Here is a 16,867-nt window from a genome sequence, read left to right as displayed (position 1 = left end):
GTGTGACTATCATAAATAAATAAAAATTAAAGAAAATATATATATATATATGTTTGAAGTGCTTCAAACATAAGGCAAAAATCATGAAAATTGAGTTTAAAATATAGAACTGTATGCTTCTTACAAGATACACATGAAATATAAGACTATAAAATAGTTGAAAATAAAAGGTGGAAAATTATACTATGCAAACACTCATAAGAGCTGGCATAGCTATATTAGTCTAAGACAAAGTAGATTTTAACACAAATAAGCATTACTAGAGATAAAGACATGCATAAAGTTTCAATTCACCAGAAAGATGTTGCATTCTAAATTTGTATGCACCTAATAATGCAGCCTTCAAATTTATACAGCAAATACTGATAGAACTACAAGCAGGAATACACAAATCCACATTCATAGATTTTAAATTCTATTCTTGGTAACTAATAGAAGAAAAAGACAAAAGTATAATAAAGATATAGAAGATCTGAGCTACACAATTAAATTTTATTTATTTGACATATATAGAACACAGTATCTAAAGACTGCCAAATACAAGTGATTTTTTTTAAGTACACGGAACTTTACAAAATGACCATAGGCTCAGCTCTAAACAAAGTGTGAAAAGTGTTAAAGGAATGAAATAATACAAAGTATGTTGTCTGGCCACAGAGGCATCAGCTATAAATCAGTACAAAACTTCACAAGGAAAATCCTCATATGTTTAGAAATTAATCATTATCCTCCTAAATGAGTCAAGAGGGAAGTTAAAACTCAGCACAGAAGATTTTTAGCCAGTGCAATAAGTCAACAGACATAAAAGACTTAAGGATTGAAAAGGAGAAAAACTATTATTCAGCAATAATATAATTGTACATATGTACACTTTCTTAAAACTTCAATAAATTATTAGAATTAAAAAGTGATGTAACAAGGTTGCTGGATACAAGACCAATATACAAGAATTAATTGCATGTCTACATACTAGCAATGAAGAGTTAGAAAATGTAATTTTTTAAAGATATATCATTGACAATAACATCAAAAAAATAAACAGGTAGGAATATACTATGTGAGATATAGGCAAGCCATCTACACACAAAAAAAACCTATAAAACAGCATTAAGGGAGCCTAAAAAATGAGATATACTTCTAGCACATGAATTAGAAGATTTAATATTATAAAGGTGTCATTTCCCAAAACTGATCTATAGATTCACAGCATTCTCAGTCAAAATCCTAATAGTTTAGGTGAGTGTTTGCGTGTGTTTAACTTAACAGACTCTTTAACTTTGCAAATAGCTTGGAATAACCTTAAAAGAGAAAGAAGAAAATCAGGAGAAGGAGAAAGAAAGGGAAGAAGAGAAAGCAGGAGTAGACAATGAAAACAATACAAGATAGAAAGACTTGTACTGAAGAATATAAAGTTTTATTATTAAACTACATTAATTCAGACAGTGTGATTTTGAGAAAAGGAAAAATACACCAATTAAACTAAATAAAGAATCCAGAGAAAGAACCATCCCTAAATAGACACTTGATTTATGACAAAAACAGTACTACAGAGCAGTAAAAAAAGGACAAGTTTTTAAATAAATGATGCTGAGTCTACTATCCATAGAGAAAAAAAAATTGACCCTTACACCTCACACCATTCAGAAAAATAAATTTCAGATACATCTAAATTTAAAGGGTAAAAAAACAAATATTCTAGAAGATAACAATATCATAACTTTGGTATAAGGGAAAAATTTTCTTAGGATATAAAAAAGATTGCTAATTTGATTACATTAAAATAAGAATTTCAGCTAATCAAAAGCCATTGATAGAGTAAAAAAATAAGAAAAGATATTTTATAACATCTGTAACTGACAAAGATTATGTAAAGAGGACTTCCAAATAGTCAATAAACGTGAAAAATTGTTCAATGTCATTAATAATCAGGTAAATGCAAATTATAATCATGGTAAGATACTTCTACATACACTCAAAAATGACTAAAATTTTGAAAACAAATAAAATAAAGTATCACCCAAAAGTATCACTTTTTGGAATATAGACAAAAAGAACTTACATACATGGTAATGGGAATATAAATTAGTACAACACATCTTGGAAAACTATCTCAAATAAAATTGGATATATGCAGAGGAGAGTGTGAAGAAAAAAAATTAGATATATGCATACCCTCTGATTCAGTAATCCCACCCTAGGCATATATATCTAACAGAAATGTGTGCATGTGTGCGCCAAAAGATATGTAGAAGGATATTCACAGCAGCATTACTTGTAATAGCCAAAAGGCAGGAACAACCCAAATATCCATTAATAGTAAAATCAATACATATACCCATAGTACATTCATTTTGTAGTATATAGCAATAAAAATGAATGAAACATAGTTATGCTCAACCCATAGACAAATCATACTCACGCGCATGCACATACACACACATAAATAATGTATGATTCCATTTATATACAATTCAAAAATAAGCAAAACTAATCTTTCATGTTGGAGGTCAATTTAGTAATTACCCTTGGGATAGAAAGAGAAGGTAATCATGGTGGTAGACATGGTGGGCAATGTTCCCATTACACTTATAATTTATGTGGTTTTCCACATATGTTGTACAAATATAAAAGGTTTAAAACACCTTTTAAAAGTCATGGAGATAAAATAACAAAAAGATAAATAAGAAGTCAACAATAGAGAAGTGACAACATAAAAGGTGGACCTTCTTGCACTTGTATACAACTCAAGAATCCAACAGTACTATGTCAAGTTAGATATCTGGTAGCGTAGACTAAAGTCTAACCTTGTAGTGCTTATCTTTAGTTATTCTTTATCATGTTTCCAACAAACTCTGTCTTGGAAATGTGTATCTTGTGCCACATCTTTTGTTTCACAGTTCAGATGGAAACTGTACAACAACTGGTGCTGATCTAAATTATTTACTAGTTGAGACACCATCACAAAAAAAAAAAAAAGGCTAAATAATTTATTTTTCCCCACAGAAGCTGAGCTTTATAGAACAACATAATAGCTATTTCCATTGCCAAGAAATTTCCTATAATTTTTGCATCTCTAAGATTCACACTTAATGACCAAATAAATGAAGCAGTCTTTGTTCTTCATAAATAGCAAAAGAGGTAAACACTGTAGATTACCAAATCTTCACTATTTGATCTTCTTCATAGGAGCTATAATTATTCCTGTTACTATCCTTAAAAGGCAATAAACAATTTATATATACATAAATGTACAGTTAAACTAATGGTTAATTACTAATAATTATTAAATCTATTATAATAAAATAATTATTTAATCTATTAAATCTATATATATTTAATAATCTATTAAATACTAATAATATATTAAATCTAAATCTATATGAGCTATAAGTATGCTCATAAAGTTAATCTTTAAACTTTTCTGTATTTTTAAAATGTCACAACACAAGCTTGGGAAGGAAATCTTGTATAATTATATACAATATGATCTCTATTTTGTTTTAAAATATGCACCAAAAAAAACTAGAGAAAAATATACCAAAATATTAACACCAGTGATTTCTGGGCAATAGTATTTTTTCCTTCTTATATATTTCTATAATTTTTCTAAAAGCAAAGTTTCCTTTTAAAAAATTACTTGTACTTTTTAAAAAAGAAATAAATCACTCAGAAAGCATACAAAAGTTGCTGGTCCTTAACAAAGTATTTTATTTTTGTTTCCAAGCCCATAAAATTCTATACTCATATAATTTTTACTATTAAGAATAATGTATAGAGTTGAAGTGCCATCTAAATACTGAGGATACTCCTCAGTGCATCTTTCATTGTAGCAAATGTTGTCAAAAATTTCTAATGTTCCAGCTAAAGTTTAATTAAAGGACTGAATTGATAGAAGTAATGTCATACTGTTAGGACAGTAAAATGTGAATTTTCAATGAAGATAATCCAAGTTCGAATTCAACCTGTGCTCCTTTCTTCTCTGTATGAATTTAGGGATGTCATTCAAACTCTGTGTATCGCTCATCACTTGTTAACACTGAAATAAGAAAATCTACCTCTCAAGATTTTTGTGAGGATTAATTGAGAAAATGTCTATGAAACCCAGTATGATGCTTGGTCCATAATTGTGTTCAGTTGGGAGAAGGCTATAATATTAAGTGAGACAGAAGCAACTAGAACAATGCCTGACAAACAACTGCTAGATAAATAGTAACATATAAGCTGGAACGATTAATTTTTTTCCATGATCTCTTGTTTCCTACACAGAATGCCACAGCCCACTAGAACGGGGGCTCCCAGAGAGGTGCTTCCCCAGGGCCTTGGACAGTGCCTGGCAGGTAGCACACACATAATAGCACCCTGTGGGAAGAATGGAAGTGGGTGGAGGTATGATCACAGGAATGGACTGAAGGACAGAGGCCGGTAGACAGAGACATCTTGTTCAGATGAGCCCAGAGAAGATGAAAGAGTCACTCTGATCTTAGTAGGCACAGACTGAGCTATTCTGGGGAGATGGGTTTCACTGGCTCTTCTCAGTGGGTACAGGCATGGGAGTAAATGGAAGCTATTGTCAGTTTGTAAGGCTTCTGGGCTACTCTGAACAGTCAAAGCTTATCGTATGGCTTCTCCATTTTAAACCTGTCTGTGGTTTCCCTTTGCTGTTAGGATAAAATCCCAAGCCCTTCACAGGCCCTACAAGGCTTCCTGCTTATCGCTAGCAGCTCTCCTCCTGTCATTCCATTGTCTGACTGCACATAACCTGTTCCAGCTCCTACATAGGATCATGCTGTCTCTGACCCCCAAGTCTGAACCCATGCTGTTTCCTTCTGCCTCAAATCTACATTTCATCCACTCATGATTCACTCTCCCTTTGACACCTAGAGTATGCATTATCTTTCAGCTATCAGCTTATCTGTCACTCACTCAAGAATGTTCCTTGACAATTTAACCCTCCCCAAACCTGCCCACCATCAGGGTAAGGTCAGAGGCCCCTGTTGCATATTTCCACAGCTCTCTATATTTGCTCTATCTTAGCACTTACTATACTATAGTGGTTTCCTGGTCTTTCCCAGAAAACTGGAATGTACACACCAAAATATTAGTGATTTTAGTCTGCTTTTTTCATCGTTTACTAGTCAGTGCCTAAACTAACACCTGGCGTAGAAGGCACCTCATAAATATTTGTTGAATAAGCAAATCATTTTCCATATCCAGACTGCACTAAGCTCCATGGGGTCTGGTTCTGAGTTGGTACTTACATCATCAAGAAATAGTGCCTGGCACATAATAGCCACTCTTCAGATATTTATCAAGTAAATAAATTTCATTTGATACCAGTTCCCCATTCATATATCACGTAAGTGCTTATTCAGGGATTTCCTGAGAAGAAGTTGAATATTTCAGTCCTTTCATCTGTTTTATTAATGCTTCCAACTTTTTTCCTGTTTTTACAAATTATCCACTTAGCAACTCTTAAACATTCTCTACTATCCATGATTTAAAGCGCCAATGATACCAATTTCCATTTTTTAAAAAGGTATTTACTATTTACCTTCATTGTTTTAATTAACATTATTGCTACTACTAAAGCCAGTATTATTTGTTCTGAATTTAGAAAAAACCCACCAAAGACATGCAAAGCCCAAAAAACAGGTGTTATTATTTCTAACATTTGGCTTTAATCAGGAACATAAATGAGACACCTGAATTAAATTAAATCCCCTTAGAACCACCTCAAATCACGTTTGAAAAGACAAGTAATACCAAGAAAGAAGGAGATTCTCAGAGCATCAGTATACAATCTCACAATAACCAGAATAAAAGCTAACTTTGCCAAAATATCCACCTCCCCTATTTTCATAAAAATCTGCAGAGGTAGTGAAGAGAGAGGGTAGTCAGGGTTATCATCAGAAACTCTGTTAGCCATAGGCTCCTTCTTTGATTTTACAATATGTAAACATAAACAACACATAGGACCTGACGCTTGTTTGTTTTTTGGTAAGTATAGGTCTTTACATTCAAATTCAACATCTACTTATTGGTTATTAGTTATACAAATATTCACCAATTGTTGACTCTTCCTGCCCAACTAGGCTCACAAGGTCACTTAATTTTTATTTAGCTTATGAACTGGAAATGTGGAATATGCAAGTCTTATTCGAGCAGAATTAGCCAGTTGGGATTTTACCAAATGGTGGGCAAATCTGCAACAACACTCACAGTTCACACCTCTTTTTTTTTTTTTTTGGATTAATACTTTTATTTTTTATTTATTTTTTTTATTGGAGTTCAATTTGCCAACATATAGCATATCACCCAGTGCTCTTCCCATCAAGTGCCCCCCTCAGTGCCTGTCATCCAGTCACCCCACCCACCTCCCTTTCCCCTACCCCTTGTTCGTTTCCCAGAGTTAGGAGTCTCTTATATTCTGTCATCCTCACTGATATTTTCACTCATTTTCTCTCCTTTCCCCTTTATTCCCTTTCACTAATTTTTATATTCCCCAAATAAATGAGACCATATATACAGCTCACACCTCTGATTAAGGTTAGCCACAGTCAGGACCCCAGTCCAGATGAGTGACACTGAGATTTGAGCAATTTGCTATGATGTCATAGAGGCTTTTGAAACCAATTTTCATTCATGTATTTTATACCACCCAGTTTCAGAAAGGGTTTATGACAATGTCTAAAGGCACATAATCCAGCAAGATTTTAAAAAATAAGTAGGTGAGGTAAATGTGGCATAAGAGAAATAAAATGGGGCATGACAGGGTTATTCCCTTCTTACCTGTGTACTGCAAGCCCCTGTATTCACTTATTGCCCCAGGAGGCTTTAAATTGGGCCAGTAATGGAACAGCATTTGCACAGCTGGAGGTTTCACTTGTGAAGGCCCATAGGCTATCACATACAAAAGATCCTAAAGGAAACAGGAAGTGTACTTTGATTTAGCATCATCAAATAAAGATGAGAACAGCTCATTCAATATTACCAAAGCAATGCAAATTCTAACAGAAGGGCTGGGTGGTTCATTTCCCTGGTATCTCATCATCCAGGTATGCTTCTCAGATGAGACCATATGAAAACATTATTTTTTTATTTGCTTATGGGTCCTATAAATAAGCACCTCCCCTCCCTTCCAGGTAAAGATCAAAATTACATTGTCTTTTAACAAATTCTTCTCTACTTGGGAAATGTTAAAGGAAGATTTTAGAATAGAATGAATCAGTTTGCCAAACACTGCATTTTTCAAATATTTTCCTAAAACCCATTTCTTAACAATTCACATCTCCTATTTGAAAAAAGACAGGTTCTTGAGCAACATTTCAAATGAAATAAAATTGCCATGTAATATAGTATTTGCTAAATTCTAAGAATAGAGCCATCCAATTATTTTTTTTCTGTCAGGCCACTGCATTCTTCAAGTATCATTTCTGCTTTAAATAAGTTAACCAGGAAGGAAAGAATTTCAGGTTCTGCCATACTAAAATAATAAGACATCAATAAATTTGGCCTGTTTGAATAGGCCAAATATTCTTATTCTGTTATATAAATTGAGTTTGTGGCTATGAGTTAAATTTGGCCTAAAACTTACTTTCCAGACTTCTTGCTTATATTTCATGAGGCATTCCAATAATTGACAATGATACACTGTAAGGAAGAAAATAGAATTTGAACACAAATTGTAAATGTCAGATAAAATATCCTTTGAGACGTAATAAAATATATTAGTATGACTTTTCATCTAATCATTAAACTAGAAGTTACCTATTTCCAGAAGAATGAAACTGGACCATTATCTTACCCATACATAAGAATAAACTCAAAATGGATTAAAGACCTACATGTGAGATCTAAAACCATAAAACTTCTAAAAAAAACACAAGCAGTAATCTCTTGGACATGGGTCTCACCCACGTGTTTATGGATATGTCTCCTCAAAGGAGGAAAACAAAAGTAAAAATTATTGGACCACACCAAAATAAAAAGCTTCTGCACAGCAAAGGAAACCATCAACAAAATAAAAAGGCAACCTACCAAATGGAAGAAGATATTTGCAAGTAATATATCTGATAAGAGGCTAATATCTGAAACATATAAAGAATTTACACACTCCAATACAAAAAAAATCTGATTAAATATGGGCAGAGGACTTGAACAAACATACAGATGGCCAACAGACACATGAAAAGATGCTCAACATCACTAATCATCAGGGAAATGCAAATCAAAATCACAATGAGATACGACCTCACACCAGTCAGAATGGCTAGTGTCAAAAAGATAGGAAATGACAGGTGTTGTTAAGAACATAGAAAAAAAAGGAACACTTGTATACTGTGGGTGAGAATGTAAACTGGTACACCTTCTGTGAAAAACAGTATGGAAGTTCCTTTAAAAATTAAAAATAGGGATCCCTGGGTGGCGCAGCGGTTTAGCGCCTGCCTTTGGCCCAGGGCGCGATCCTGGAGACCCGGGATCGAATCCCACATCGGGCTCCCGGTGCATGGAGCCTGCTTCTCCCTCTGCCTGTGTCTCTGCCTCTCTCTCCCTCTCTGTGACTATCATAAATAAATAAATAAATAAATAAATAAATAAAATTTAAAAAAAAATAAAATTAAATTAAAATTAAAATTAAAAATAGTAAATATCTTATGATCCAGTAACTCCACTAGTGGATATTTACCCAAAGAAAACAAAAGCACTAATTTGAAAAGATATATGCAATCCTATGTTTATTGCAACAGTTATTACAATAGCCAAGGTATGGAAGCAATCTAAGCTAAGTCTATTAATAGCTGAATGGATAAAGAAAATGTGGTATACAATATATATACAGTGGAATATATACAATATACAGTGGAATATTACTCAGCCATCAAAAAGAATGCAATTGGGCAGCCCGACTGGCTCAGTGGTTTAGCGCCGCCTTCAGCCCAGGGTTTGATCCTGGAGACCTGGGATCGAGATCTGGGATCAAGTCCCATGTCAGGCTCCCTGCGTGGAGCCTGCTTCTCCCTCTGCCTGTGTCTCTGCCTCTCTTTCTCTCTCTCTCTCTCTCTCTCTCTCTCTGATGAATATAATAAATAAATAAATCTTTAAAAAAAAGAATGCAATCTTTGTGACAACATGGATGGACCCAGAGGATATTACACCAAGTGAAATAAGTCAGACAGGGAAAGACAAATACCATATGATTTCACTTACATGTGGAATCTAAAAACAAAACAAACAAACAAAAACAGACTCATAAATACAGAGAACAAACTGGTGGATGTCAGAGGGGAGGAGGGTAAAGGATGAGCAAAGCAAGTGAAGTGGATTAAGAGGCAGAAACTTCCAGTTATAAAATAAATAAGTCATGGAAGTGAGAAGTGAAGCATAGGGAATACAGTCAATAATATGGTAATAATATCATACGGTGACAGTGGTAACCCCACTTATCACAAGCATTGAGTAATGTACAGAATTGACAATTCTTCATCTTGTTAACAAAAGAATTATTAGGGACAGTCCCTAGTAATAATAATTATATAACATAAACTTACATCAGTGTAATCAAGAACTATATAGGACAAAAAAATTGTCCAATAGGATCATAATAAAAGCTCACATTCACTGAGTGTTCATTATGTGTCGGGTATTGTGCTAAGAACCTTAAACGTATTATCTCACAACTGCCATGTTGCAGTGAGAAAACTTATTTAGCTTAGTTCCCTATCTTGCCCAGGCAAGTGACAGACTGATGGATAAACTTGTATTTCATCACTCAGGCACCAAGTCTGTCTCGTTGAGGAATTCTTAGAAGCTATGAAACAGTAAGCTTCATTAATTTGCCCACGCTTGGGAAAAAAAGGACACCTCCACCTAGTTAGATACCTGTTTTATATCTTCCTGAATCTGTCATCCAACCCTGTCATAGCCCTGAAGCAGGTATCACTATAGTCACCAATGACCTCTGTGTCATTCAATTCAACAGACATACTGTAATCTACTTCTTACTTGACCTTCAGCAGCATTCAGTGCTGCTGACCTGTCTCCTTTCCAAAACACTCTTCCCTTGACTGAATGACTAACCCTCTCCTATAACCGTGGCAGACAATGCTGTTGCTACTCAGCTGCTACCAATAACCCTTTCTTCCTGATCCATCCCCCAATGCACAGACTACAAAGCAAGATACTTGCTCAAAGTCCTTCGCAGCAAGAGATGGCCACATGACTCAGTTCTGACCAGTAAGACATAAGAGAGAATTTGCTGGGACATGGGGGGGGGGGGGGGGGGGGAGGGAAGGCGTTCTCAAATATTTTTTCTCTGTGATAAAAGAGGCACTAGAGGAGACCTTTCTCTAATTACCCTGATTGATCCTGTTACTTGTTTGCAGATGTGATTGTGTAAGAATAAAATGATCCCCACTGTGGCAGCCACCTTGCAAACCTGAGGGAAAGTCCAGGAGAAACACAAAGGCACCATCTCAGGCCCCAATACTGTGGCACTCTCGGCAAGACTTCCTACTGTGTAAACAAAGTAAACAACGAATGTTCTTGTAGTTGAAAACTTGTGCTAGTCACCCAAACTCATCTAACAGTTTTATAACCTCTCCACCTTTTTGGCAAGCTCATCCTCTTTCACTGGAGTGGAATTCTTGAAAGCCTGATCATAAGCCCACTCCACTTTTCATTCTATGCTCTCTCCTACGCAATCTCACACTCATACACAACTTTAGTTACCATCTATATGCACTTTCATAAAGGCCACTGGACACTTACATGTAGGTTCTATTTCACTACCTCTAGTCCAGAGCTCTATACTGAGTTCCAGGCTCACAATACAACTTCCTAATTACCATTGCCTTTTTTTTTTTTTTAAGGAAGCCAATTTATTTGCATTTTTGTGTTTTGGACACACAGAATTATTACTGAGATTACGTGAGGGTTTTTTTCCCCTTTCACTGAGATAAAATTGACATGTAACATTGTATTAGACCAAGGAATACCATCTCCTCTTAAGTGCCTCAGAAATATGTCAAACGTGATGTCCAAAGTCATGTAACCTTCCCTCAGAAACCTGGTATTCTTCCAGCGTCTCCTTTCTCAATTCCTAGAAGCACCAATTCATTCAGTTTTGCAAGCCATAAAGGCACCCTACCTGATATTTCACCAAATCCCATCAATTTTACTTTCTAAATACTTTTCTTAGGCTCAATTGCCTCTACCTTTTTGACATGCCAAGACAAATGCAATGGCTCCTCATAGATCTACATCCACTTGGGTTCATTTTTAATCCACTCTCAACTACAGTCAAAGTGACATCCGCACAACCACCCCTAAGTTCTCCAGTGCCTTCCCATTAGACTCGGATAAACAAACACAAGCTCCCAAACAGAGTCCACACATCCTGCAGGTTCTGGCCCACAGACTTTCCCAGTCTCACTTCTCTTGAGGCAGCCCTCACTCTACGCTCCAGCTCAACCAATCTCTCAGCTTGACAGCTCCCTCCTGACACAGAAAAATCTTCCATCTGAGTCCCCTGCCCTTTGTAGGCCTTGTTAATGCTCATCAGCCTTCAGTCCTCAAACAAAAGGTTACTTGCCCAGAGAAGCCCTCTCTGACCTCTTCAGTAAAAGAAAAATCCCCTTTTATAGGGTCTTTTTGCGCAAAATACATCTTTCCAAGTGCTTGTCACAGCTGAAACTTTACATTTGCTTTTTTTTTTTTTTTTTTTTTTTAGAGAGAGAGAGGGGGAGAGAGAGGCAGAGGAGAGAAAGAATCTGAAACAGACTCCACTCCCAATTCAGAGCCTAACACCAGGTTCAATCTCATAACCCTGAGATCATGATCTGAGCTGAAATCAAGAGTCGGACACTTAACTGACTGAGCACCCCCAGTGTTCCTTTACATTTACTTTTATAATTATTTAACTAATGCCTTTTCCCATCACTACCATATAAGCTTCAGAAGGCAGGGGCAGAGGTCAGTTCTGTTTTGCTAACCATGATGTTTCTGGTGTCTGGCATAGACGAGATATTCAGTGATATTTACTGAATATATAAATAGCCATCTAGAACTGGAATTTTGTTCTTAAGTCATCAGTGAGTTCTCAAGTACAGATGTTCCAGACCACTCTTTCTCCATACGTATGTCACATGAATCCAGTGCACAGTAGTCCCCTGACTACCCCATGAACGGACCTGGAGAATCCCTTTGTTTAAACTGCTTGCCCTCCCAGATTGCCCCACTTACTCTATTAATCAAAACTGTATCCATATTTTAAGACTCATACTTGGCTCAAGTGGCATGAAGCCTTTCCTGGTCATTTCAATCCACAGAGTTCTCTCCCTCTGATGAATTAATACTATCTATAATATTTATTTTATACTTTTCACATACTACCTTACATTATAAATAAATGATTTATGTGAATATGCCTAATATTTCCAATTAGACATAAGCTCCACAGCAAGCACCATATCTTATATCTCTCGATGGTTTTCACAATGTCTAGTTCAGAGCATGAACAAAGGACTTACTCAGTTGAATGAGGTCTATGCTCTGTCCTCGATACACCATGGACTATATACAAGAACCAAACTGCCATCTGCTGTCTCCCCCAATAAAAATTCCAACAACAAAATGATGCCGCCCTATCACTAGGTCCCTGAGGGTCCCCTGGTGGATATAGCTTCACTTTTAGCAGTTTCTCCAACACAAGACTAGTTTTGGGTCCCAAGTATAATTTTTAGAATGGAATAGTTGGCCACACACATTCCCCATGAACAGATGAAGATACAGATTTGGAAATAACAGAAGTAATACAATCTGATCATAGTGGCTTCCCAGCAAAACATTCAACTCCAGAAAGAAAAGGGTAGATTGTAGCAATGTGCGTGGCTCTTCATTGAGCATTTACAATGCACCTGTCACTGTGCGAGGTAAGCACTTCACATACACTAAACTCATCAAATGCTTACCACATTTTAAGGCACCATTTTAGAAATGAGGAAACTTGATCTTAGGGAAGTTCAACAACTTGTGCAAGGTTAACACTAACTGGCAATTTACTGGTGAGCTCAGATATGAGCCCACAGACCTTTAACCTCAAAGCACAGGATTTTAGGCCCCCTCTTTACTGCCTCCCAACTTATCAGGACCAAGCCTCAGGAGGAGACTTCAACTTACTAGACTCCAAATAAAGTATGTTTTTGAAATATAATGTATAATAAATATAAATGACATTTTGAGGGCTCTCTAGCCAGAGTGACATATGAGATAAAACTTCCAAAAAATTATACATTTTAATTACTCATATAATGATTCAATTACTCATGACATCTCATATTTATTTTTTTAAGGCACTCATATTTAAAGGGTAACACTCCAAACAAAGAAGCATTAAGATTTAAAAATGAAATATTTTTTTCTGGGGTGCCTGTGTGGGTCTGTTGGTTAAGTATCAGACTCTTGGTTTCAGCTCAGGTCACAGTCTCAGGGTTGTGGGATCGAGCTCTGCATCAGGCTCCATGGAGCGTGCTTGAGATTCTCTCTCCCTCTGCCCCTCCCCCCTTTCTCTCTCTCAAATATATAAACAATTCTTTTAATGATACATTTTTTCCTTATCTTACATCAAAAACTTAATTATTATTTATTATGCAATTATGTTGAAGGTTGAAAACAGTGCCACCAAATTTGTTCACTTTTCAAATAAACAATAAATGAAAATTAAAACTGAGTTCACATACTAGCATGTGATGCCAACAGTAGGCCTTTTTAGGTCAGTTTCCCAAAGTTCATCTATAGTTATATGATGAAAGGAAGCGAAACCTGTCCAACATCACTACTCATCAAAGAAATACAAGTCAAAACAAGATATTATTCTTCAACAGTCTACCAGAATACAAATTTTACAATACTCAATGACAGGTTACAATGGACTCTCACATATAATTAGTGAGACTACTAAAATTTTTTCAAGTCCCTTAATTCATTAATCCCTCTTTTATGAATTTATTCTAAGGAAATAATCAGAAACATAGGAAAAGATTTATGCTCAAGGATACTTGTGTGGCATTAGAACAGCATATTCACAAAATATTAATAGTCATTACAATCCCAGTGATTTTTTTTATATTCCTAATTTAACTTACTCCTATATACTTGTATTCAATTTCTAGTCAATGTCCTAAAATTGTGTCCCCAAATATACTAAAAATACTAGTCAACAAGATTACTGCTAATAGCAACAGGTCAGAGAAAGTTATTTTAACTCAAACGTCTGTCTTAGGACACATCTCAAGTTATCTATCTACCAAGAAGAGCTCTTCTTACATGAGAATTTCTACTTATTTCCTATCTTGTTTAACAATTGTTTTTTAGGGATCCCTGGGTGGCTCAGCGGTTTAGCGCCTGCCTTCGGCCCAGGGTGAGATCCTGGAGTCCCGGGATTGGGATTGAATCCCACATCAGGCTCGCTGCATGGAGCCTGTGTCCCCCTCTGCCTGTGTCTCTGCCCCTCTCTCTCTCTGTGTCTCTCATGAATAAATAAATAAAATCTTTTTTAAAAATTGTTTTTTAAATTACCAAGCCAATCAAATTTCCACTGACCTGGGTTGGATGTGTATTGCATTGCAATCATTAACATAGATGATGCAGACAGATTAACATGAGCAGGAACACCTTCTCTCCTTGAGGATCCCACTGAAACAAAACATTATTTCATTAGATTCAATTTATCTATATATAATTCTTATTTTGCATACAGCAGGAGAGCAAAGAAAGCACTTAAAAAAAAAGCCTCGAGCAATTCAAAGGATGTTTTGCACAAATAAAACCACAAAATATGTCCTAGCATTCAAATGCCATGACTGTTATCAACAGCAAACATTTTGTAAGAATCTACAAGGAGCAGAAATAGTGCCAGAGCATGATGTAATGGCTTTATCAGAGAGGCACTTAGATGTGATTTCTGCTCCCAGGATGTTTATATCTAAGTGGAAAAGAAATTTAAGAAAACAAAATTTTCCACAAACCCAAGTATAAAGGCATGTTGAAGGTTATCCCAATAAAAGAAAAAAAATAAAAGGTTTATTTATTTTGAACCCAACTTGAATATGCTAACTTTCAGAGATGCAGATGAAACAATGTGGGGACCTTATGAATTCAGTCACACACACTAATTCCAAATTGCATATTATAAAAAATTATATATTAATTTAAAAATTATTTTCAACTCCCACATATCATGAAACAATTTTATTCAAACCTTCACATGTAACTCATCAGCAGCATCTCCATTACCGTAAGAATAATTTTCTTAGCTTTTGAGAGCTTACCATCTTCACATCCAACCAAGTTGTTTGAAAGAAAGCACTTTTTGAATCTGTGAATAACACTGTCACTGAACATTTTATCCCGTGGCACAAGTATTCAGTCACAAAGCAAGCTGGTTTCTTCAAAAATCATGTATCCATGGTCTCCACATGACAACCACTTATATCCTGCTTTTAAGACATCTTTAAGTGGCTTGTTTACGATGACATCCAACACTTCATTACATTTCTTTTTCTCTCATTTTCAGTGGCATATCAGGTAACTCTAATAAGCATTCAAAACTAGCACCGATGGAGGTCATTCAAGATAATACTCCAGAGAGTTGCTGTCTCCAAAGAGTACTTTATTATTCTAACCAGTAATTGAGAGAGGGCTCATACAGGAGAAACTTTCAAAGGACTCAGATATAAAATGAATTCCTTTTCTCAGGGATAATTGCAGAAGTAGGATAAACCTCTCCTTATGGTTAGGCTTACGTGGCAAATTGTCAAGAAAGCATGAATAGAATGATGTAGAGTGAGCAGGACACCCTCAATCAGCCAACTCTCAATTTCCTACACGCACTGGAGAAAACCACTAATGTGGGCAACAGCAAAAAAAGCAGATGACCCACAAATCTGCCTTATTTTATTTTACATTAAAGTACAATATATGGAAATAATCTCACCTCCATCCATAAAGAATAAGGCAACTTGTAATAAAACACATGTATGAGAGAACCATTAAAACACTAATATGAGATTTGTCATATAATAGAGAAAACAAAGAAAATTTAACGTGATTCTATTCTTTTCTTTACATAAAAGACTTTGAGCACCACAATGGATGGTGACCTTTACAACAGCTTTACAGAAATAGGCAAGCAAATAAAACAGATCATTAGGTTCCATTTACCTGAATCTGCTTTTATTAATCACTTGCAGCTGGGCTAGTTTGGCTGTGCAATATAAATGAGTATTGATAATTATACAAAGATGTGCAGATCATGTCAATGCTCTTAGATGGTAAAGTTGATCAAGTGTGATTAATCAAGGAAAGAGAACTCTGAGTCGAATTCTAAAGAACAAGATGCGGTTGCTCTCAGACTTTAGCCAGGAGCTCTGGGGCCCATATCTAGAGTCTAACTCCATCAGTTTGGAAGCAGAAAAGGTAGATGTTTGATAAGCATATCAAGTGGTTCTGATGCAGGTGGGCCCTGAGCCTCGTGGGAGGAGCATTACGAGAGGGACAGGAAATAAGAAAAAAAAAATTCAACAAGGTGTCCGGGTATGGAAGAACTGTGTGCCCCTCCCTGTGCCCTTTGTTTAAGGAGGAGGAAAGTCTTATCTCTGACATACTCAAGGAAAAATAATTACATGAATTTAAGTAATTTTAATTTAATTTAATACACACTTAATTTAAGTGTGTGTGTGTGTATATATATATATATATATATATATATATATATATATATATTCCTCTTGGGACAAGTGTTTGTAACCTTTGTTGAAATTCACTGAAACTTTTTAATAATAATGTTTCTTAAAAAAATAAAAACTACTAT

General features: G+C 35.6%; 1 protein-coding gene across 10 annotated transcripts in view; it reads right to left on the bottom strand.

The window, feature by feature from the left end:
- Window positions 1-16,867, bottom strand: part of UNC79 (unc-79 homolog, NALCN channel complex subunit) — a 239,274-nt gene that overhangs the window by 168,117 nt on the left and 54,290 nt on the right. For all 10 annotated transcript variants that reach the window (XM_025442760.3, XM_025442754.3, XM_035720124.2 and 7 more), the window contains exons 5-7: window positions 14,599-14,691; window positions 7,595-7,650; window positions 6,790-6,919 (exon numbers count right to left, since the gene is read on the bottom strand). In XM_025442760.3, coding sequence (XP_025298545.1) covers window positions 6,790-6,919; window positions 7,595-7,650; window positions 14,599-14,691 — 279 coding nt within the window. The remainder of the gene's footprint in view (window positions 1-6,789; window positions 6,920-7,594; window positions 7,651-14,598; window positions 14,692-16,867) is intronic.

Source organism: Canis lupus, chromosome 8 (genome assembly GCF_003254725.2).
Source record: "Canis lupus dingo isolate Sandy chromosome 8, ASM325472v2, whole genome shotgun sequence".
In the NCBI taxonomy this organism is placed as follows: Eukaryota; Metazoa; Chordata; class Mammalia; order Carnivora; family Canidae; genus Canis; species Canis lupus.
The sequence above is the reverse complement of the archived record's forward strand: the minus strand, read 5'-3'. Positions and strand labels throughout refer to the sequence as shown.